The sequence below is a fragment of the Tamandua tetradactyla genome, chromosome 6 (assembly GCF_023851605.1).
Source record: "Tamandua tetradactyla isolate mTamTet1 chromosome 6, mTamTet1.pri, whole genome shotgun sequence".
NCBI lineage: Eukaryota > Metazoa > Chordata > Mammalia > Pilosa > Myrmecophagidae > Tamandua > Tamandua tetradactyla.
Genome location: NC_135332.1, coordinates 15,709,454 through 15,732,372, shown reverse-complemented (window position 1 = coordinate 15,732,372; position 22,919 = coordinate 15,709,454). Strand labels below are relative to the sequence as shown.

The 22,919-nt window shown below is 42.9% G+C and overlaps 1 protein-coding gene across 5 annotated transcripts in view; it reads left to right on the top strand.

Annotated features, from left to right (window-relative positions):
- GRB2 (growth factor receptor bound protein 2) overlaps positions 1-14,448 on the top strand; it is a 96,452-nt gene extending 82,004 nt beyond the window's left edge. For all 5 annotated transcript variants that reach the window (XM_077163827.1, XM_077163823.1, XM_077163826.1 and 2 more), the window contains exons 4-6: positions 8,492-8,614; positions 11,157-11,325; positions 12,176-14,448. In XM_077163827.1, the coding sequence (XP_077019942.1) occupies positions 8,492-8,614; positions 11,157-11,325; positions 12,176-12,361 (478 nt within the window). In that variant the 3' untranslated portion in view covers positions 12,362-14,448. The remainder of the gene's footprint in view (positions 1-8,491; positions 8,615-11,156; positions 11,326-12,175) is intronic.
- The last annotated feature ends 8,471 nt before the right edge of the window (positions 14,449-22,919 follow it).

Below are 22,919 nucleotides of genomic sequence, written 5' to 3'. Positions count from 1 at the left end.
CAGTTCAGGTCAAATTTTGCTGCAAAGAGTTGTGAAAATTTTTCAATTTATAGAGCTCTGTGGATTTCAGAATTGTAAAGCGTTATGGACCTGTCCCTCTGAAGAACGAAAGCCTAGACTCTGCCTCTATTCTTTGAGAAAGAGGAATTGTGCTGCCTTTCTTTGGAAATGGTTTTATTGAATTTGAGAGTTAGAAACTTTAGCTGTATCTAGTGAGTGATATAGCAAGTGTGTGGCCTGTAGTATATATTGGTGCAGTTACCACATTTTTTGCTTTAACTCTTTTCTTCAGCTCTCTCAATTTGACATTTCCGAACGACCTGCTGTGTATAAGATAGTCTTCACATCAGAGGAGAGGCTCTGATAAGAGGTGTCAAGGTTCAGATAGCTGCTGCTACTCTGTTCCTGTATCACTTGCCCTCCTGCAGTGTACTTGCCACATTTTGTTTTCTGTTAAGTATATGTGTTTGATTGCCCTGTGAGACTGTGTCTCGGTAATCTTTGTGATTTTAGGCCACAATGCTTGGCGTATATTTGGCTCTCAATAAATGTTTAATATAGTCACCGTTGTTGCTCACCATCTAAGTGTTAACAATTCAGAGAAAACAATTAATGCTGTCCTGCTCCAGTCTGCTGAGAGCACCCAGTATTTATTTTCAGAACCCCACCACCACCCCACCACACATTCAAGGGCAGATTTATATTAATATGCAGCATACTGGGTACTCAGGGGACCCTTAGATACCACTGTCTTCCTATCCTCACCCACCCCCTCCTTCACTGACCCATGATCCTACCTTGAAAGTAGGCCTTTTTATACATGGTTATGTATGTAAACAAAGCAGCAGAGTCTCAGGGGGAGCTGAGATTTTACATCTCCGACTAGAATGCCACTGGGACATGAAAAATGGTGAGCTCAGCCCCCACCAGGCATTAAAGCCTAAACTGGCTTCAGGTTGAGGGAGGGGAGATGTTTCAATAATGAATCAAAGAATTTTTAGTAATTACACTGGAGTGGACATTTTAATTACTGAGATGAGCTTGTTCTTCATACTGAAAGTAACTAGAGAACTTTCTGTTATCCAAAGGGACCTCCTTAGGATGTCACCCAGGGATCAGTGCGGAAGTTCTGATTCGAATAGCAGTGGGAGAAAGCATGTGATTATATTCTCCTCCTACTTTTTCAAGTTCAGCTTGTTGAATAAACAGTTTTAATTAGGGAAAAAAGAGAGAAAAGAAAAATGATGGATTCTTTCTGTCTACTTGATTTAAAACACTTTCTGATGATTTGACCGACTTTGTGTAGCAGTCTTTTGTTCCTTTCCCCAGTTATCACTGGCTTTCCTCCATTTCTCTGCCCCCAAATGTTAGAGCAAAGATTTTAAACACATGTGCTTCTTTATATTCCCCCAGATGCCCAACACATCATCTTACACAGAGTCTCAGGGCATAGAGCTAGAAGGGGCCTTTAGGATCATCTAGGTCACTGCTGTTTATCGTCCAATCTAGTAGCTGTATTTAAATGCCAGTAATTTATAAATATGTCTCTCACTGTAGAAGACTCGTAGCAGAAAAAATATAGGCTATAATATGTGAGTTTCTCCTCCCACACATAACTTTTTCAGAGGTACCCACCAGTAGCACTTACAGGTGAACCATATGCTACCTTATGAACCAAACATGTTATAAAAGGATGATTTGCCTTCTGTTAAATGAAACCAATGATTCAGGAGCCTCACATAAAACTTATCTGTTAGGTTCAAGCCTTGATCAGTAAACTCTTCCAGAGTACTTTGGCAGGGACTATGCTAGGTGGTGGAATTTATTTTCTACAGTTAAATTATGATATAATAAAGTTTACATGTAAGCTTTATATCTCTCTCTCTCTCTCTTTGAGATTATATCCAGGAAGTGTTAGCTTGGAGAAAAAAGGTTGGGTTATTCTGTAGTTCAGTGATGAGAACATGTCTATACCATGAAGAAGAAACTAGAAGGTCCTTCAGGAAACTTCTCTTTTTTTTGTTTGTTTGTTTGTTTGTTTGAGCAGAACCAGCCCCCTCTTGATGGATCAGATCAGTAAGTGTCTCATTGAATGATTTACTGGGTGGAAACCAGTCTTATTTGTAAAGTATATTTTTCTGGTTTTTGTTTTGTTTGTTTGTTTGTTTAAGCTTGTATTACCTTGTATCTTCATGAGCCTGTGAATCTATAATCTCTCCCCAAAAGAGTTTAGGTTCCTTGAAAATTTATTTCTTCCACTTCTACATTCCATTGTAACTTTTACCTTGCTTTTGCATGTGGTAGCTCAGTAAATGCTTGTTACTCAGGCCCAACTTCTATGAAGATCTGGACCAAGTTGTTCATATACTAAAAACCAAAAGCATTAAATCTTCAAAAGCTTATATGGAAGAGATTCCTGGAACCCTGTCAGTGGATTGATGATGTCCCTCAATTGAGGCCCAATAACATAAGATTATGGATTAACACAGAGCCATGCCCAGGTTACTAAAATTCAGGCACAAGTACTGATAATTAGGAAGCTCCGAGAAGCTGAGCAGGAAGTTATTACAGGTTTCCTGTAAAGTGTACTAAGCACAGCTTTGTGTTCTTAGTGTCATTTAGGCTGGTATTTGCTTTAGGGGATTTGTGCGTTTTTCACCATCAGCATCATGAAATTCATTCTTATGGAGAAGCAGGTGGGTGGTGGCTACTAGGGTGAGGGTCGGAGGGACCCTTTGGATTACATTTTTTTATGCATCTCCCTGAGTCCCATATAATATAGTCATATAATTTGTGCATGTCTGTTCCTTTAATCATTAAACACTAGATCATGGGCTGGCTGAACTTTTTTTTACGAAAGAGCAGACAGTTAATATTTTAGGCTTTGTGGGCCTCATACAGTCTCAATCCTGTTGTGTAATACTTTTTAAAAACAATCCTTTAAAATTTTAGAGAGCAGTCTTCGGTAGCAGGCCATATACAAAAATAGTGGATTTGGACCAAAAGCTATAGTTTGTCCACCTAGCCCTGCACTAAATCCTACAGTAGCAAAATCAACTTATTTTTAGTTTTCATATGAGAGGACATTTAGCAGAGCATAATACTGTAAATTCTTACATTAAATAAAATGCCTGTGGCTCTAAATCCTTGTTTTCTTCAGATTGTTTTAGTTAAAAGGGGCATTTGGAATCTGACTGTTGAGAAAAGATGGAAAAGGTCACCTTCCTTGGAAAGTTGTAGTTACTAACCAGATTGGTTAGTTAGCTCTTTGGAAAGAGTTATTCTTGTAACTGTCTAATGGTTCCTTTTTCGCCACTTTACAGAACTTTAGAGTAATAATTGATCATGAAGCATCCTGTTCAGGCGCCACTCTTTTGTTCTATGCAGATTCTAGCTGAAGAGTAGGCAGTGCTTTTTCACTCTGAGCTCTGAAAGAAGAAACTAAAAATTTAAACCCCTTATTTATCCCAGTCTACTATACTGCTAAAAAAGACAGTGACTCTCTGCCTTTGTGCACACTTACAGGCACACACTCCCTGTTGTAGGGCTGCTCTCCAACTGGACATGCATTGAAACAGTGTTGGTTTAGTGGGAGCTGTGGCGAAGCTGAGTTTAAGGTCCCCTCCCCTCCTTTTCCCCTTTCTTTCCTCTCCCATTCTCCTACCCTTCCCCTTCTCTCTCCCTCCCTGCTCCCCTTTTGTTAGGGAGGAAAAGGGAAGTATAAAATGGAGTAGGGCCTCACCTAATAAGATAGCATTTAAATTAACGAATTAAACATAGACTATGAAGTAATTGTTGGCATTGCTGTTGCAGATTGGGTACTGTATGGGGTGAGGGAGGGTAATGGATCCAAATATGTGCTTTTACTTATTAAATACGTATGGTTTAGAGTCTGTGGGATTTAGCAAATAATTAAATCAGAAAATAAGTCTTCTCCCCTGAGCTTTCTCCTTTGCTATTTCTATTGTAGTATAAACCCATCTTTTTTACAGATTTTTTTACATCTTCACTGTGGCCATGTAGTTACACACAAATAACACCATTAAAATAATCTAATTAAGTAAAAGCATTTTTAAATTGTGTAAAATGCTGCAGAAATTTAAGGTGGGTGATACTTGAGTGTTTTAACTGAGAATCGTAGCTATTGGTCACATATCCCCACATATCTCCCTTGTCATGTGGGACATCCTTTAGATGGGTGTGTATGTTTAGTAGAAATGGGAGGCAGATAGAAAAGAAATCCCTTTTTAATGAAATGCTCTCCACACCAATTTTCTCTTTTTTTGATCTGGGTACTTGTAGTATGAGTGTGTTAGTAAAAATTCCAGTTAGAATACTTTTGTTCCTGTAATTTATACTTCACTACAATTTTTTGTTTTGTTTTTTTAATTGAAAATAAAATTGAATCGATTTAGGCTGAGAGGAAGAAAATACTGCAACCATATCTGTATATTTATGTACCATAAGGAACAGTCCAAAAAGCATACTCTGTCTGGGGAATTTGAGGGAAGAGTCTTGCTTTTTATTTTTATATTCATTACTTTATATCTTTAAACAGGAATCAGAGTATTTCACCCAACAACAAACAGAATATACATTCTTCTCGAATGCTCATGAATCATTCTCTAGGATTGACCAGACCTTAGGTCACAAAACAAGTCTTGATAAATTTTAAAATATTGAAATAATACAGTATATGTCCTCTGCACAATGAAATGAAGCTTGAAATCAATAATAGAAAAGTAGAAAATTCACAAGCATGTTGAAATTAACAGCATACAATCAACATATTCTTAAATAACCAGTAGGTTGAGGAAATCGCAAGGGAACTTAGTAAATATCTCACAGCAAATGAACTTATGGGATACAACAACGGCAATGGTTAGAGGGAAATTTATAGCCCTAAATGCTTACATTAAAAAAGAACGATTTCAAACCACAGACCTAACCTCAAAACTGGAAGAACTAGAAAAAGAGGAGCAAACTAATCCAAAGCAGCAGAAGGAAGGAAATCAGGATTAGTACAGAGATAAATGAGATAGAGAATTAAGAAACAATAGAGAAAAATCAGCAACGTAACTAAAAGTTGACTCTTTGAAATTGACACAACTTTAGCTAGACTGACAAAGAAAAAAGAGAGATGACACAAATTTTAAAAATTAGAACTGAAAAGGGGGACATTACTACTGATTCCACTGAAATAAAAAGGACTCTAAGGGGACACTACGAACTATATACCAAGAAATTAGATACCTTAGATGAAATGGACAAATTTCCAGAAACATGCAAACTACCTACACTGACTCTAGAAGAAGTAGGAGATCTCAACAAACAATAGTAGTTTAAAAAAAACTCGTAATAAAGTAAAGCCCAGGACCAGATGTCTTCACAGGGGAATTTTACCAAATAGTCCAAGAAGAATTAACACCAGTTCAGCTCAAACTCTTCCAAAAATTTGAAGAGGGAATACTCCCTAATTCATTCTGCAAGGCCAACATCACCCTCATACCAAAGCCAGATAATGATACCACAAGAAGGAAAAAGTACAGACCAATATCCCTTATAATTATAGATGCAAAATACTAGCAAACTGAATCCATTCTGCATGTTAAAAGAAGTATATGCCATGATTTATCCCCAATATGCAAGGGTGGGTCAACATAATAATTTAATAGGGCAGGCCACAGTGGCTCAGCAGGCAGAGTTCTCACCTGCCATGCCAGAGACCCGAGTTCGATTCCCAGTGCCTGCCTGCCCATGCAAACAGACAGACAAAAAAAAAAACAAAACAATTTAATATACTACATCATCAAATTAAATGGAAAAGTAAGGGGCCCTGAATAGCCAAAACCATCTTGAAAAAGAATGAAGTTAAAGGACACACACTTCCTGGTCTTAAAACTTATTGCAAAGCCACAGTAATCAAAGCAGTATGGAACTGACACAAGGATTAACATATAGACCAGAGGTATAGAATTAAGAGTTCAAAATCAACTCTCGTATTTATGGCCAACTGATTTTTGACAAGAAGCAAAGACTGTTGAATTGGGAAAGTATAGTTCCTTCAACAAATGGTGCTGGGAAAACTGGATCTCCATTTGCAGAGGAATGGAGTTGAACCCCTACCTCACACGTTACCCAAAAATCAACCAAAGTGCATCAAAAACCTAAATAAAAGAGCCAGAACTATAAAGCCCCTAAAAGAAAACGTAAGGACGCTTCTTCAGGACCATGTATTAGGGAACGATTTCTTAGACTTTACATCCAAAGACAAGCAGCAAAAGAAAAAATAGATACATGGAACCTCCCCAAAACTTTTGTGCCTCAGAAGTCTTTATCATGAAAGTGAGACAGCAGCCTGCATGATGGGGAAAAATAATTGGAAACCACACAGCTGATAAGGGTTTAATAGCCATAATATATAAAGAAATCCTTCAACTCAATAAGGAAAAGACAACCCAATTTAGAAATGAGAATAGGACTTGAATATACATTTCCCCAAAGAATATATTCAAATAATCAGAAGCACATAAAAAGATGCTCAACATTGTAAGTTATTAAGGAAGTGCAAGTTTAAACCACCACATACCATTTCACTTCCACTAGAATGACTACTATTGAAAAGAAATGGAAAATTAGAAGTGTTGAAGAAGATGTGGAGAAATAGAAATACTCATTCATTGCTGAATAGGAATGTGAAATAGTATAGCCGCTGTGGAAGACAGTTTCTCAGAAACTTGAATATAGAATGACTAAATGACCCAGCAATTCCACTTCTAGGTATATGCCAAAAATATTTTAAAGCAGGGACTAGAAGAGATATTTTCCCATTGATACTCATAGCAACATGATTCACAATTGCCAAAAGATACAAGCAGCCCAAGTGTCCCATCATCTGATGAATGGATAAATAAAATGTAGTATACACACACAATGGATTATTATTCAGCCATAAAATTGCATATGTATTTGCAAATTGCTATATGTGACAATATAGATGATCCTTGAAGATTTCATGTTGAGCATCCTACTTAATGGTGAAGACTGAAAACTTTCCCTCTGAGATCAGGAGCAAGACAGAAATGCCCACTGTCAGTCACCACTGTTACTTAACATTGTACTGGAAGTTCTAGCCAGAGCATTTAGACAAGAAAAATAGGATGGCATATGGGAACCCTGTTTTCTATGCAATTGTGTAAACCCACAACTTCACTAATCTAAAAAGTGGTAGGGGGTGGGGGGAAGGGGCAAAGAAAGGAAGATAATATGCCTACCTGGCAGGTAGATTTCTGGGAGGAAAAAGGGTGTGGCTGCTGAGTAGCTTCATTCGTCCATGTGTACTTTGGGGAGAGTTAGTGGAAAGGGCTGCTGTGTGGTCATCACCTCCCAGTACATTATAAACTAGAGAGCATTAGAGGCTAAAATAGAAGCGTTTTAGTGGTCTCTGTAACATCAGTTGTTCTTTTATATTTGGAGATCATTCTTTTTTGTTGTGTGATTTCTCTCTTGTGGCCTGATTTCCAGGCACTAGAGGTCTTACCCTGGAGTGATGTGTAGAAGCAGGATATATTGGAACAGCTCCTATCAACAGTGTGGGTGTTTAATATAGTATATCATTTTGAAGCATCTTGTAGGTTATAAGTAAGATAGATTTATAAGTTAGGATTGTAGCTTTAATGGACTATTTAGCAGTTTTGATCTTATAATTTTCATATTTAATAAATGTTAGCTACCACAAAAGGAGTCTTAAGGTAAGCAGATAGGTGGTGATTACCTAGTTTTCAGTTAATTCAACCACTTATTTTTTTTTTCACCAAAGTGAATTGATAGTGGGAGCAGAGAAATCCATAGCTTGCTTCAAGTGAGAAAAAATTTATTCTGCAAGTAGCTGCCTCTTCATGAGTGTTGAATTCAGGAGTTACAGGTGGCTCATAATAGCTAACGTCTGAGCATTGACCCCAGAGAAAGGGATGTTGAGCAGCTTACCAACCTATTTCATAGTAGGAGCTGCTCACTCTTGGCCTACACCCTTTCCTTTGGGCTCTCAGTATCAACCTTACTTCCACTGCAGACTTATCAAATGGCTACAAGAAAGGGCTGGTCTGTTCTTGTGTAGTTCACCCCGTACTTGAAATCAGTAGGCCTGGGGACTTTCCCCAGGTGGCTTTCTGATGCGTCAAAGCCCCAGTGAGCTTTGGCCTAGGAGGCCCATCTTGAAACGTCTTTCTCCATAGAAACTGGCCTAAAATAGTGCCTCGATGAGGCATTTTTTGGAAAGTGGAGTGAGGTGAGGCCGTTTGAAGGAAGTTGGTGCATCTCTCTAGGGAAGACCTGACTAAACGTCATTATTGGGCATGTTAAGACTGGAGGGTAAAAAGAGAGACCCCTTCCTTTGGCACTAAGGAGTGTTCCGTTGCTCACATTTTAGAGGCTGGATATCCCGTTTCTTTGTGAGGAAGCAGATGTTGACTGGCTTGCCTTCCTTCCTTAGGTGGTTTTTTGGCAAAATCCCCAGAGCAAAGGCAGAAGAAATGCTTAGCAAACAGCGGCATGATGGGGCCTTTCTTATCCGAGAGAGTGAGAGTGCTCCTGGGGATTTCTCCCTCTCTGTCAAGTAAGTATTTCCTGTTTTATTTCCCTGCAGTCCTGTCTCACTGATCAGTAGTGAAACCAGAGGCAGGTGTCTGGTTACACACATGGAAGTTGCCACTTGGAGAGGAGGTTTAGCCTAAACAGTATTTTATAAATCAGAATGTTTTATATTAAAATCTTAGTTTTGGTCTCTCTTAAAAATTTGTTCTAGCAGCCCTGGGATTAGATTCCTATGTGGAAACAGTCTTGAGGAGCCCAGCAGCACCTCCTCTTGTGCTTCCAGTTTGCCCTAAATCCCACTACTCCTTAGTGTCCCACATCCGTACCCTTGCATGCTGGGCCTCCTCCATTGCAGCAGCCTTTGCATGCTGCTGCCATGAGTCTAGCCTAAAGCTACCAGCCTCATCCTGGGCTGTCACATGTACTTTAAAAATGTTATCACAAGGGTTTTGTTTTTGTTATGTTTTCACTTTCCTAGTGGTAAATTTTTAAATGCAGAAGGGAGCAGTAACCAGGGAACTGGAAGATGGAGTTTTACTGCCTTTAGAAATCATGAAGAATATAAATTGGAATTTTGAGGAGCCTGAACAAGTTGGACTTTATGGCATTTTCTGTTAAATTCACATTTCTGTGTTTTTTTGCTCTTGGTGCTTCTCATACTGATATGTTATAGGCACCCCCTCTGCCAGGAATCTCCAAATCATTTCATCATTTATGTACTATGTGGCAGAGAAGTGATTAGATTAAAGATGTAGAGCACCATTTTATTATAGATTACATTAAGACTGTCTTAATAAAATTCTAAGATGATTTATTTCCCATTTACTAGTGATATAAGTACAAAATTTTTCAATTTCAAAAATGAATATCTTGTTTTTGTTTTAGGACCAATGTATGGTTAAAATTAAATTTTTTTAAATGTAGATTTAAATGTGTGGTTTTTTTGTTCTTTTTCTATATGAAAAAAAGGTTTCAGGTAATTCTTTCAGTACCTCACAACTGTGTGGTGGTGTAGTTAGTTTTTATTCCCAACATAAACAGAAGTCTGAGTGGACATAATTATCACTGTTTTCCTCTTTTAACAATGACTTTTGACATGCTGGTGGAGAGCATCTTGGGATGGGTTTGTGGAATTACCATCATTATGCTTCTCAGTAACTTTCCTTGCATTTTATACTAACCTGAGTATAAATTAAATGGTGTGGAATAAGGAATACAACCATTAACTGATCGCCAAAACTGCAGGGGCAGTTAGTGTGGCGTCATAAACCAACTGACTTTGATGGTGGTCTTGTTTGTCCAATAGGCAATTAACCACTGCACTGCTCACCTCTGGGCCTGGGGTTCTCCAGGGCCTTTCGGCTTTATCAGATATTTTAAAGAGGTAGTGTATTTATTGTTTTAGAAATGCCATTAAAACAGATATCATGGCTGCCTTTAACAAACACCTTCGCAGAGGGGGTCAACAATTAACAGTCTCTGAGATGCTTCTCTAGTGTCTAGATGTTTGATTCTGTGATTAAAACATTCTGATGGCTATCATGCCCACTGTCACCGTCCTTGTGCCTCTTTTAGGAACCATCTGCATTGCACTGGTGGGGTGGACTTCTGTGGGGCAGTAGTGCCATTGGAATGTGTCACTCTTCCTCCTAAAGCTTTCTCACCGTCCGCATTGTTTCTTTGATGAATAGCCATAATTTTCTAAACAGTTGGAATCTTGTCCTTGGTGGCTCCCTTGAAGCTCAGTGCTGCCACCTGCTGGGTTGTTTTTAAGAAGTATTTGGCTGCTTTAAGTTAAAAGACTGAAGGAGAGGAGAGAGTATCGTTCATTAATTTGGCCAGTATTTCTAAAATGCCTTTTGAGGGCTTAGCAGGGCAGGCAGAGAGCCCTGACTGAACTTAGGTTCCAACTAGGTATGGTTGTGATCAATCCTGTGAGCTGTTATCTGTCAGCCACATTCCTGCCATTTTTGCTGGCCAGGGAAAAGGGAAAGCATATACCAGGTGATAGAGAAGCTTTTTTTATTTTTGGTTCCTGAGCCTCTTTTACCCTCTTTTAGTTTGACTTTTACTAAAATCCCTAAATGGAAAACATGACTTTGGCCTACCCAAGTTACAATGAAATTGTTGAAAGTATTTCCAGTTCCTCTTTTTCTCACCGTATTATCCCATCTCTTCTAATCTTTAATTATCACAAGATTTTAATTATTTTTGCTCAGAGAAAAGTTCAAGTCACACATCTTGCCTCAAGTAGGCTGTTTTATTTGGTTCAGTGTGGGGCATATAGAGATGTAGAAAATGCTGTAGGTTAGGACATTCTCTTCTGCTTTACAGACCTCTTCAGAATTGATTCTTCGTGTTGCTGCCAGTACTCATCATTCACACTGTAGAGTCTTGGGAAGATTGGTGACTGTCCTGAAGCTTTCCTACCAGGGAGCCACGTTGTGCCCCCTTCCCTGGGCCCTGCAGGTTATGAGGGACACTGGTTCTCTTGAGTTACCACCTTTAGAACAGTTGCTTGGAGCCTGTTGACCTGTTCGTGTGTATTCTCTGCCCCTTCCCAGGTTCGGAAATGATGTGCAGCACTTCAAGGTGCTCCGAGATGGAGCTGGAAAGTATTTCCTCTGGGTGGTAAAATTTAATTCCTTGAATGAGCTGGTAGATTATCACAGATCTACGTCCGTCTCCAGAAACCAGCAGATATTCCTCCGGGACATAGAACAGGTGCCACAGGTAAGTGTCCTCAAAGAGAGATTTATGGTCATTTTTTTTTTACCAATCAAGAGTAGTCCTTAAACAATCTGGGTGCCTTGCAAAGCATTGCTTCTGGTTCTTGCACTATGCTCATTATTCAAACTGTCATCCTTAACTTACATTAAGAGAGTCTGATTTGAAATAAAATGTTTCTGCCTTTTTAATGACAAATTAAGTCCCAACTGAGGTGCCTCTTCATTCATTGTGCCTTTTCCAGAAGCTTCCCAAGGCAGTGTGTTGCTGGCACACCACCTATCTCTTTAGGGAGGCAGTCTTAAACATACTCCGACAAGTTTTCTATCCCTGGGAGCAGATTTTGGGGGGAAATCATACTGACGAAGAAGTGGGGTCTACATCATTTATTTTGTTTTACCTGTGTTCCATTCCTAATATTCTAGTTATATGTTATTCAAGCTCTAGACTTTTTGAATCCATAAAAACTTGAAAGTGTTGTAAGTGAAAGGAACTAAAATGTTGTGCCATCCTGGGGTTATGAATGAAACCCAGCCTGCCATTTACAGAGGGCCCATTTTCCCCTCCAAGCACTCTCCATTTAATAAAAAGGCACAGCTAGTCACCATCAGTGAAATAGACTATAGGGGGGGTTTTGAACACTGGCAAAAGATTACACTAAGCCCACTTAGAGTGAACTTAGAGTATGTAACAATAAATTGAGGGGCTGAGGAATGTGGATATGAGGTTATTTCTGGAAATGCGAAAGATTTAGCCCTTGTCCATTTCTCCTTCTGACCAGTCAGTCCAGCCACAGCATGCCTGGTATATGATGAGAAATGCAGTATGTGTACTTTTCCCTGATCCTCTTTTGCAGCAACCTACATACGTCCAGGCCCTCTTTGACTTTGATCCCCAGGAGGATGGAGAGCTGGGATTCCGTCGCGGAGACTTTATCCATGTCATGGATAATTCAGACCCCAACTGGTGGAAGGGGGCCTGCCATGGGCAGACCGGCATGTTTCCCCGCAACTATGTCACCCCTGTGAACCGGAACGTCTAGGAACCAAGAAGAGATTATTTAAAGAAAGTGAAAATTTTACAACACATACAAAAGAAGTAAAACCCACAAGCTGCCCCTAACAGCAGCCTGTGAGGGAGCTCAGAACACCTGGCTGGGTCATCCTGGTGACCCTCTACTTTGGTTGGAACTTTGGGGGTGGGGTGGGGAGTTGGATATAAAAATGCCAAAACTTACCTATAAATTAAGAAAAGAGTTTTTATTACAAATTTTCACCCCTGCTCCTATTTCTTCTATCTTTTGTTTTTTTAGTCCGTTTTCTCTTCTGTCTTTGAGTGCATGACATTTAATACCACATATAGTCCTAGCTGATGCCAATAATAAAAGAAAAGAAACCAAGTGGGCTGGTATTTTTTCTATGCAAAAATGTCTGTTTTTAGTTGGAATGACTAAAAGGACAACTGTTTCTATTATCTTCATATATACACACAAAAAGGAGGGGGGCGCAGCTCGAAGCCTTCCCTTGTTTAGTTTCTTTTTAGAGATGGGGAGGGCGTTTAGGAGCTTTCCAGCCCTTGACCCCCAGTGTATTTTGTCAATGTTGGGAACAGAGGGATGAGAGGAGGGAGTGTTAACATTACGTGGCTTCCTGAGAAAGTCCAACTAAAACCCTGCATCTCTTTTCCACCATGTTTTCCCTTCCAAATGGTATTATTGAGCATGTTGGTTTTTCATAGTGCCTTTTTTTTTTCTTATTATTTCAAAGGTTGCTTGTGTGTGGTGTTTTAAAATTGTTTTGGTTTAAAGTAAAAACAGTCCAGAGCTTTTCAGTCGATTTGTCTCCTACTCTGTGTAAATATTTTTCCCTCAGGGGGAGGGGAAACAGGGTAGAGAAAAGGAGACAAGTAGAAGTGGAGAGTGAGGATGTTCTCCTGCCTGCTGTAGGCCTGAAGTCTTGAAGGATCGGCTTTAATGTCAGTGGGTCCTTCCTGCAAAGTAAGTTTGCCATGTGCCCATGGTGTCTGCATGGGCCCGGCTGCCCAGGGCAGGCAGAGTGAATAACTTCCCACCTCTGACTGGATCTGGCTGACTAGGGGATCAGAATTGTTGATCTGAAGGTCTCAGGTGTTCTCTGCCCCTTCTTAAGCACCATGATCCCCAGATATGAATCCCTGGAGCCAATGGGTTTTCAAACACAGGAAAGCCAGATGAGAAAATATTGTTTGAATTTAAACTATCACATTTTAGTTGTAATAGGTTATACTGTGTTCTACACTGAGGAAGAACTGCAAGTATTCAATTTTCATTTCTCTTGCTCTTAAAAATAGAGGTTCTGGGCAGTGCACCAGTGGCTCAGTGGCAGAATTCTCACCTGCCATGCCAGAGACCTGGGTTCGATTCCCAGAGCCTACCCATGCAAGAAAAAAAGAGGAGGTTTCTGCTAACAACTTTTACCTCTTGTGTTCCCCTAACCTGCCCACATGAGCGTTAGGGTGGTATTCTAGAAGCAGCTGGATTGTTTTTCATGTTTCTGTTCACAATGGGCTGTGTTTATAGCTATTCCACCCAACCCCTAAAAAGGGAATGTCTCTGTCAAGCAGGGAGAGTTGGGGGAGGAAAAGTTGAAGGTTGGACATCTAGAGGAGGCTAAATTCATTGCAAAACAGTCCTCTAGCAATGTTTTTCCTTGTAGCCATGTGACTGTAAACTTCTCTCTGCCCAATCCATTCTCCTCGCAGCTGCTTACATTTCTCTCCTACCAGAGTTGGTGAGAGCCTTTGGGTTCTGGAGCCGTAGGCATCTCCTCTGGACTAGTGTGGAGGTGGCCTTAGAGGCAGCTCCTCTGGGCGAGCCTGTGGCCGCCTCTCCTTCCTCCCTCTGCTTCTCCTTCTATCCTCGCTGATGATAAAAGGAATCTCTGGCATTCTACACCTGGACCATTTGATTGTTTTATTTTGGAATTGGTGTATATCATGAAGCCTTGCTGAACTAAGTTTTGTGTGTATATATTTAAAAAAGAAAAATCAGTGTTTAAATAAAAAGACCTATGTACGTAATCCTTTAACTCTGCGGATAGCATTTGATAGGTAGTGATTAACTGTGAATAATAAACATACAATGAATTCTTTGCTCTGTATTTTTACTGTTTTCCCCTTGCCTTAAAATAAAAACTTAAAATTATGTAAGATTTCAGATCAGGAAGTCAGGACTCTTGTGTCCTTATTTCCAACTTTCCAAACTTCCAGTGGCCCCTGGGAGCATGTGGATCTTGGGGGCTTCTGGGTGATTGATCCCCACACTTGGCTCTTGATCAGAAATCCTGGGAAGTTCGTTGATACCAGCTCTCAGACCCCACCCTCAGATATTTAGGAGATTTTGGTTGAGGTCCCAGCTTAGCAGATCTGATGTTTCTGACTTCGAGAAACCACAGAACACATTTTGGAAACTGGTCTAGACCCGAAGCGAAGGGCATAGTAGAGTGTCTGTATGTGCACATTAAATGAAGGAGCAGCTGAAAGGAATGACGTATGAAGAGGTACTTTCAATATGCTAAGTAGTTAAAACATCCTTGATTGCTCAGCAGCTGCTTTTAGAGAAAGCTTGGGCCTAGATAAGATTTGTTGAGATTGAGCGGAACAGAACTGGAACCCAAGGAGTTTTCACTGGTATTCTTGGTCTAGTTCTTCAGTAGACCTCAGCATGCCTCCTTGTGGCTACACCGCTTAGGTGAAAGGGAGTTGACAGCTCTCCCCTTATGCGGTTACCATATGTGAGAAGCAACTTGGCCCAATGCCGTTCTGCCTCAGATTGCTGGTGAAATGGCACACTTAGGCCAGCTACTCTGAAGCAGAGCAGAGCTTCCAGAATAGGACCAGTTAGTGATTGTCACTTAACGTCATCAAGGCTTTTTGCCCAATTCATCCCCTCTCTGTTGAACTTTCACTGCTTTAAAATAGCCCCGGAATCAGTTGGAAACTTGCTGCTTTTATGTGAACATCAGTTTGGTTCCAGATCTCTCGGTAACCCTCTCCCTGCCATGGACCTTAATTCCTGGAAAGCCTCTGGGGAAGATGCTGACTTTGACCAGGATTCCCTTGGTAGCTGATGGTGGCCTGGCAGGATGTTTAGCCACAGAATAGTGCCTCTGGCCAGCTGCACAGGGTTTCATGGTTCAGTTACATTTGATGACTACAATCTAGGGGTGAGTGGCCTGGAGGGTCCCCCTTACAGAGCTGGCTCCTCAGAAGGGCCCTGCCACAGCTAGAGCTTGAATGCACTCTCCTGGATCACTGATACTAATTCATACTTAGCCACGTGGAAGCTTGCTAAGGACCTGAAGAAAAGTACATACTGTAAAAGCTGATTGGCAGTATTTACATGCTTGGAAAGAAAAAAAGGCAATCTTTCTTTGACATTGCTTTATATTCCCCCTGACCCGCTTATGAAATAGGTGATCTTTGAGTCAGAAAATTTTGCTTTATGAGAATGCTTGAATAGCTGGGAAACAAAAATGGAATTGCTGCCGTATTTATGCACCTTTGAAATACTTTTTAGCTCCTAAACTTGTTTACATTAAATTCCACCTCAGAACCTGTTCTAGTTTGCTAGCTGCTGGAATGCAACATACCAGAGATGGATTGGATTTCAATAAAAGGGAATTTATTTACTTGACATAGTTCTTCAGAGGAAGAACTGGGTTCCAACAACTTTCCCCTGGGGTGATTCCTTTCTGCATCTCCAAAGGCCTGGGCTGAGCTGCTTTGGCTGTGCTATGTTGAGCTCTCTCAGTTAAGCACCAGCCGACTAAGTCAAACATTCATTGCAGCAGGCACGCCTCCTAGCCGACTGCAGATATAATCAGCAACTGATGAGCTTCACATACTATTGGCTCATGGCCACAGGGACAGAACTAGGCACCTTCACCTGGCCAAGTTGACAACTGAACCTAATTACCACATGTCCATCCCTTGTCAACTTGGCAACTATGTGCATCACCTTAAGCAATATTAAAGTGGCACAAATTCTCTCCTGGCTGTGGACCTATGAATCTCAAAACAAGTTATCTGGTGCCAGTATGCAAAGGAAGACATTCACAGGATACAGGTTTTCATTTCCATAGGGAGAAATTGGAAGGAACACAGGATCATAAGACCCAAACAGTTTTGAAAACCTGCAGGGCAAACACCATTGGATTTCAAAGTCTGAAAGTCATTTATCCTTCAGCTTAAGAAAGTGGCAGTCCCACACTTTCCAAGGGCCTATGCAGCGGCCCGCCTCTTTCCAAATCAACCTTTTTCTCGGCTCCATCCTCTCCAGGCATCGGGGCCACACCTGGACTCTGCCATTTCTGGACACACCGTCAACCCCTCTATGTGGCGGCAGCCAGGCTCCCCACAGCCCCTAAGGAGCATGCTGTACCTTTTCCAAGGCCTGAGGCGGTACAACTCTTCCACTGCAATGAGGTGGGAGACTCATCCTCTCCATGTATGTGGGTGGGGTCCACTCTCCTGGCCAAGGTTTCTTGGCTTCTAACCCAAGCTTCCATGATTCTCACACTGCAAACTCCAATTTGTCCCTTTTGTGTCCCCCTTTGTCCAGATTGGCTCCAGTTTCATTTACACCAACAGTCTCTTCAAGCACTCCAGGATTTCTCAGTTCCTCCAAAATCTTCCCCTTATCCATCCAAAAAAACCATTCCAACATATCTGGTACTTGCAAACTACAGCAGCACCCCACTTCTAAGGTACCAAATCTGTTCTAGTTTGCTAGCTGCTTGAATGCAATACACCAGAGACAGGTTGGCTTTCAATAACGGGATTTATTTAGTTGACATAGTTCTTCAGAGGAAAGGCAGCTAACTTTCAACTGAGGTTCTTTCTTAAATCGGAAGGCACAGGGCAATCTCTGCTGGCCTTCTCTCCAGGCCTCTGGGTTGCAACAATTTCCTTTCTGCATCTCCAAAGGCCTGGGCTAAGCTGCTTTGGCTGTACTACGTTGAGCTCTCTCATTTAGCACCAGTCAATTAACTCAAACATCATTCATTGCAGCAGGCACACCTCCTAGCCAACTGCAGATGTAATCAGCAACAGATGAGCTTCACGTACCATTGGGTCATGGCCACAGCAACAGAACTAGGTACCTTCACCTGGCCAAGTTGACACCTGAACCTAACTAACTACCACAGAACCCTATTTTACACTGAGTAGAGGGGATACTTGTAGACTCTATCTGTTTGGGGGCTTCTTAACTTCCAATCCTTAGATTACAGGCCTCGCAGCAGTCCTGAGGCAGATGAGTTAAGTACTCATTAGCAGGAGGACTAGCATCATAGTCCCCAAATCCTTCCATCTAGGTCCGTACTTGGTCCTCCATTTTAGGTTATTTGTCACTGTTCAGGATGAGTACAGTCCTGTGTACCAAGAGTACCGGTGGGTGAATGCTAGGTGACAGTGTGATTGAGAAACCCAGTTCCTATTCAAGGGATTCCAAATGCCACCCATAAAACTGGGGAACCCTCTTGTTCAAAATGTGTACTATGTTCCTCCCCAAAAAGAAATTACAAGACAGCCCTCAAAGACCAATTCTGGCCCATCCATATGGAACACTGGTCTTGGGTCTCCTAGCAGAGTTTTATTTTTCAATATTCTGCTCCCTTGTCAGATACATCCTGAATTAGCGTTTTGAAATGCATGGCTGTTAAAGCCACCCTCTGAGTCTGAGTAAAGTCTCTTTAACTGTACCCACCTTCAAGAGAACTGCTACCAGCCTGTGTGGGTGCATTGAAGTCTCTCCTGGTCCAATGCTGGGCTAAGGAATCAGAGGGCAAGTACATCCCCTTTTTTATTTACCTCCTGATTGGCTTTTTCATGATTTGTGCTAGCAATTTATACAGTGAACTTTGTTCTGTGGCTTCTAATGTTCTACTTTTCTGACACTGGAACTGGAGGCCCTGCCCCCTACCTACCCCCCGACCTTGTCTGCTTGGAAGCTGATGAGAGCCCACTTGCCCATTTTTACCCTCTCCCAGCCCATCAGCTGCCCCTTTCCATTTCTACACGTCCGCATCACTGCTCTGAGTCATCCTGAAACTGGAAACCACCCCACTGTCTTGATAACAGAAGCATACCAATGCGTTCCTCAGCAGTGATTCTCAGATTGTTACACAAGCCCTTGGGTATGAGGGGATTTCAGAGAGGAAGCATGCACAGCACACCAGCCTGAGGACAGCGAGCTCTAGGAGGGGATTGGGGCAGGTGGAGCCTGAAGTAGGTTTTAGGTGGAATTGTTCTGAAAAAGAATGAGTGGGCATAGTCAGGCGATAAAGGTGGGTGGTGGGAACGAGAGTGGCGTCCAGAGCCTGGGCCCCTCCTGCAGGAAGGAAAAGTGCAGGTGTATATGGGGGCGGCATTGAGTGCCAGGCCTTATCTGTTGGTACAGAAGGGTTGCGTAGATCTTGCAGTGGCCTGATGACAGATGAGTTTTAGGAAGACCTAACTTAACAGTGGTGCACAAAACAGAATCAGGCCATTTGATAAGAGGCTGTTATGGTCACATTGGCTTAAGGAAACAAGGAGCTGCAACAAAGCCTGGCCAGCTCCTACCCTGATTCTCCTTCCTCCTGCTCAGGCTCCTTGCAGTTCTGGGTGACCATGTGACCAACGCCTGGAATGTGAGCGTTGGCCCAGAAAACCTCCGCGTGGTCCTCCACTTGTCCTCCCCCTGCTTGCTGGCTGGATGTGGGAGAACCAGCAGGGCCCTCGGGATCACCAGTCTACACTTGACAGTAGTGAGAAAATGCCTGATGAACTGGGAGCCACTGGAGTGAGGGGGTTCTTGGTTACAGCAGCCAGCCTACCCCAACTAACTAACGGGCCCAACTAAAGAATAGTGAGGAATGGAGAAATCTTGAGAGGCCTAGGTAAAAATGTTAGGTTGGGGCAGGAGGAAGTGGAATTGCTTGCCATGATTTAAAATAGAAGGAAGCAGTGATGACACAAAGGCGCAGCTGACCCAAGACCATCACCTCCCAGTTTTCTAACAGGCTTGTGGGGCTCTTTGGGCCGAGCTCCACACTCCAGGCCTTGCTGCTCCACAGGTCAAGTTTTTCCCAATTCTGCCCATTTCTCTGTTACCCTGACACCCACCTCATCTGTCCTTGTGCATTCAACCATTGGGCAGTGTGGTAGTTAGATTCAGTTGTCAACTTGGCCAGGTGAGCATACCTAGTTTTGTTGCTGCTGACATGAGTCAATGGTACCTGAACCTCATCTGTTGCTGATTTACATCTGCAGTCGGCTAGGAGGCATGCCTGCTGCAATGAAGGACGTTTGACTTAATTGGCTGGTGCTTAAATGAGAGAGCGCAACATAGTACAGCCCAAGCAGCTCGGCATTCCTCATCTCAGCACTCGCAGCTCAGCCCAGGCCTTTGGAGGTGCAGAAAGAAGTCAGCCGGGGGAAAGTTGTTGGAACCAGGGGCCTGGAGAGAAGGCCAGCAGGGACCATCCTGTGCCTTCCCACATAAGAAAGAACCTCAGTGGAAAGTTAGCTGCCTTTCCTCTGAAGAACCAACAAAATAAATCCCCTTTTATTAAAAGCCAATCCGTCTCTGGTGTGTTGCATTTCGGCAGCTAGCAAACTAGAACAGGCAGCTATATATTGAGATGGTCACCTGGCAATTGTTCATTCAGACCTCTGCTCAAAGATGACCCGACAGGGAAGTCTTTCCTATGTGGAATTACCTGTAATTAGTACCTTGCCTCCGGTACCTTCTATCCTTTCCCCAGCTTTGTGTTTCTGTACAGCCCTCATCACTCCCTCACTCCCCACGTGTACCGTCTCACTCCCCTCCTCACCCCACCCCCACTGCACCATAAGCTTCTGAGGGCGGGTACTTGGTCACAGTTGCACCCTCAGGCCCAGAAGAGATCCTGAAACCTCCTGGGTGCTCCAAAACTATCACCTGGTTTAAGAACAGCTGACCTAGACACCTCAGTGGACAAAGCCACGGTGCCAGCATTCCTGGCCCGCACAGGCTGGGGGACAGCCGGGGGCGTGAACGGGGTGCAGAGGGGTCTGCAAGGGGCGTGCAGGACTTCTCGGGGGACGTTCGCTGCAGCTCCTACCTAGGCAAGAGGTCAGGAAGACCGGCTGAAGGTAAGGGTTAAACTCTGAAAGCCAAACAGGAGACTGCCAAGGGTGGGGGAAGGAGCGTGGTCCAGGCAGAGGAGGCCCAGGGGCAAGTTCCAGGGAAGGCAGAGGGTGGGGGAAAGGGGCCCCAGAGAAGCTGCCCCCAGTCAGCAGAGGAGCCAGGAGTGGGAGGCCCTGAAGGGCATTAAAACAAAAATTTAATTGAGATACAATTCACCAATTTAAGCATAGTTTGCATCTATTACAAACCATGGACTATAATTAACAGTAATATCTTAATATTCTATAACAAATGTACCACACCAATGCTAGGGATCAATGAAGAAGGGGATAAGGGGTCTGAGATGTTTTGGGTTTTCTCTTTTTTTTGTTTCGGAGTGATGAAAATGTTCTAAAATTGATTGTGGTGATGAATACACAACCATGTGATGATACTGTGAGTCACTGATTTTACACTTTGGATGGACTGTTTGGTGTGTGAATATATCTCAAAATTGCATTAAAAAGAAAATTCGAGATATCCACATACCATACAATTCACCAACTTAAAGCATACAATTAAATGTGTTTTAATATTTTCACAGTTTTGCAGCCAACACCACAGTCAATTTTGGAACATTTTCATCACCCCAAAAGGAAACCTCTACCCATTAGCAGTCCCTCCCCATTTCCCTCCAAGCCCTCCAGCCCCAGGCAACCACCAATCAGCCTCCTGCCTATGGATTTACCTATTCTGGACATTTCATATAAATGGAATTATGCAACATGTGGTCTTTTGTGTCTGCCTTCTTCCACTTAGCATAATATTTTCAAGGTTCACCCATGTTGTGGTGTATAACAGAACCTCATTTCTTTTTTTTTTTTTTTACATGGGCAGGCACGGGGAATCGAACCCGGGTCCATGGCAGGCAAGCATTCTTGCCTGCTGAGCCACTGTGGCCTGCCCCTCATTTCTTTTTATGGCCTAATAATATTCTAGTGTATCCATATGCTACTTCTTGTTAATCTATTCAGCTGTTGATGGGCATTTGAGTTGCTTCCTCTTTTTGCCTGTTGTGACTAGGGCTGCTGTGAACATCTGGCTGCAAGGTTTTGGGTGGACGTTTCCTGAATGATCTAAAGCATGTGGCCTCCATGGCTAGAACAGAGCAGGGTAAGGGGTCACTTGGAGATACCATCTTGGAAGTTGAGGGCTGTGGACAGATCTCTGGGAAGCAGCAGAATGTGTTCTCCTGGAGCTCAGGAGACAAGTTTCAGCAGGGGATCCAGTTCAGTAGGTGGCCCTGAGGCCATGGCAGCCAAGAGCATAGTATCCCAGGCTGTCTAAGGATGAGCAAGAGAAGAGGAGGAAGCAGCAGGGAGACTGAGAAGAACTTGGAGGGACGGGAGGCATACCAAGAAGCAGCCTGTGTCCAGGGACGCTGCGGAGAGAACCACTCCCTGTCCACCCTCATCCCTGCTCTCAGCCCCTCCCTGGGTTTTTGCAATAGCATCCTCCTCCATCTCCACCCACCACACCCGGTCTTTTCCCAGCTTGTTAAATGCCCTGTCTGGCCATCCTTCCTGTGCTGATAAACGTCTTGCAGCTGCCAGGGAGTTGAGAGGACAGAAACTCCTGACCCATAGGAGAGCATAAGATCTTGAGTCACAAGATCTAGGGCTCTGTCCCCAGCTCTGCCTGGGCAAGGACGTTTGCCCTCTGGCTGGTTTTGTTCATCTGTCAGGGGGTTGGTCTGAGGATCCAGTGTGACTATGTACGTAGGTGTTTTGCAAACTATAAAGTGCCATGCCGCAGGTACTGACCATGACCTTGACATTCAAGACCCTTTACAGTCTGAGCCTCGCCCACCTCTCCAACTCTCTGGCGCACTAAGTCCCAACAGGTACCTTCCCTTAGATCCTGGACAAAGGCACCTATTGCTACGTGGCCTCTACTTTCCAGTCAGTCTTCTCCCCACGTGACCCTCAGCCCTTCCTCTTTACACACCCCACCTCTTGAGAGAAGCCTTTCCTGATCAACTTCCAGGGAGCTCTCCCTCCCCTGCAGTCTCAAAACCCCAACCACCAGTACCCCCCCTCCATGTTTTGTGTCTGTAGTTGCTTCCCACAAGGAAGCAGCAAGTCCTTGGAGGCAGGACGGCTCCTTGCCTCCATCAAGCCCAGTGCCTTGCACCCAGAGCTCTTTTTTGGTGGCCGAGGTTCATCTGCAGCCAGGAGAAGTAGAATAACAGTTAACAGTCCCTGAATGTCCCTGGACAGGCTGCTTCCTATGCTGCGGGAGTACCTGGGGAAACTTGAACAATCTGCCTTCCTGAGTCTCAGATAAAGAAACTGAGGTTGATCAAAGGAATGTTCTCAGGCCACTGGGCGATGACACGAGATTACATGTGTGGGGAGGCCAGTCAGTGCTGGTTTCCCCAACCGCCAAACTGTCCTGAGTTCAGAAGACT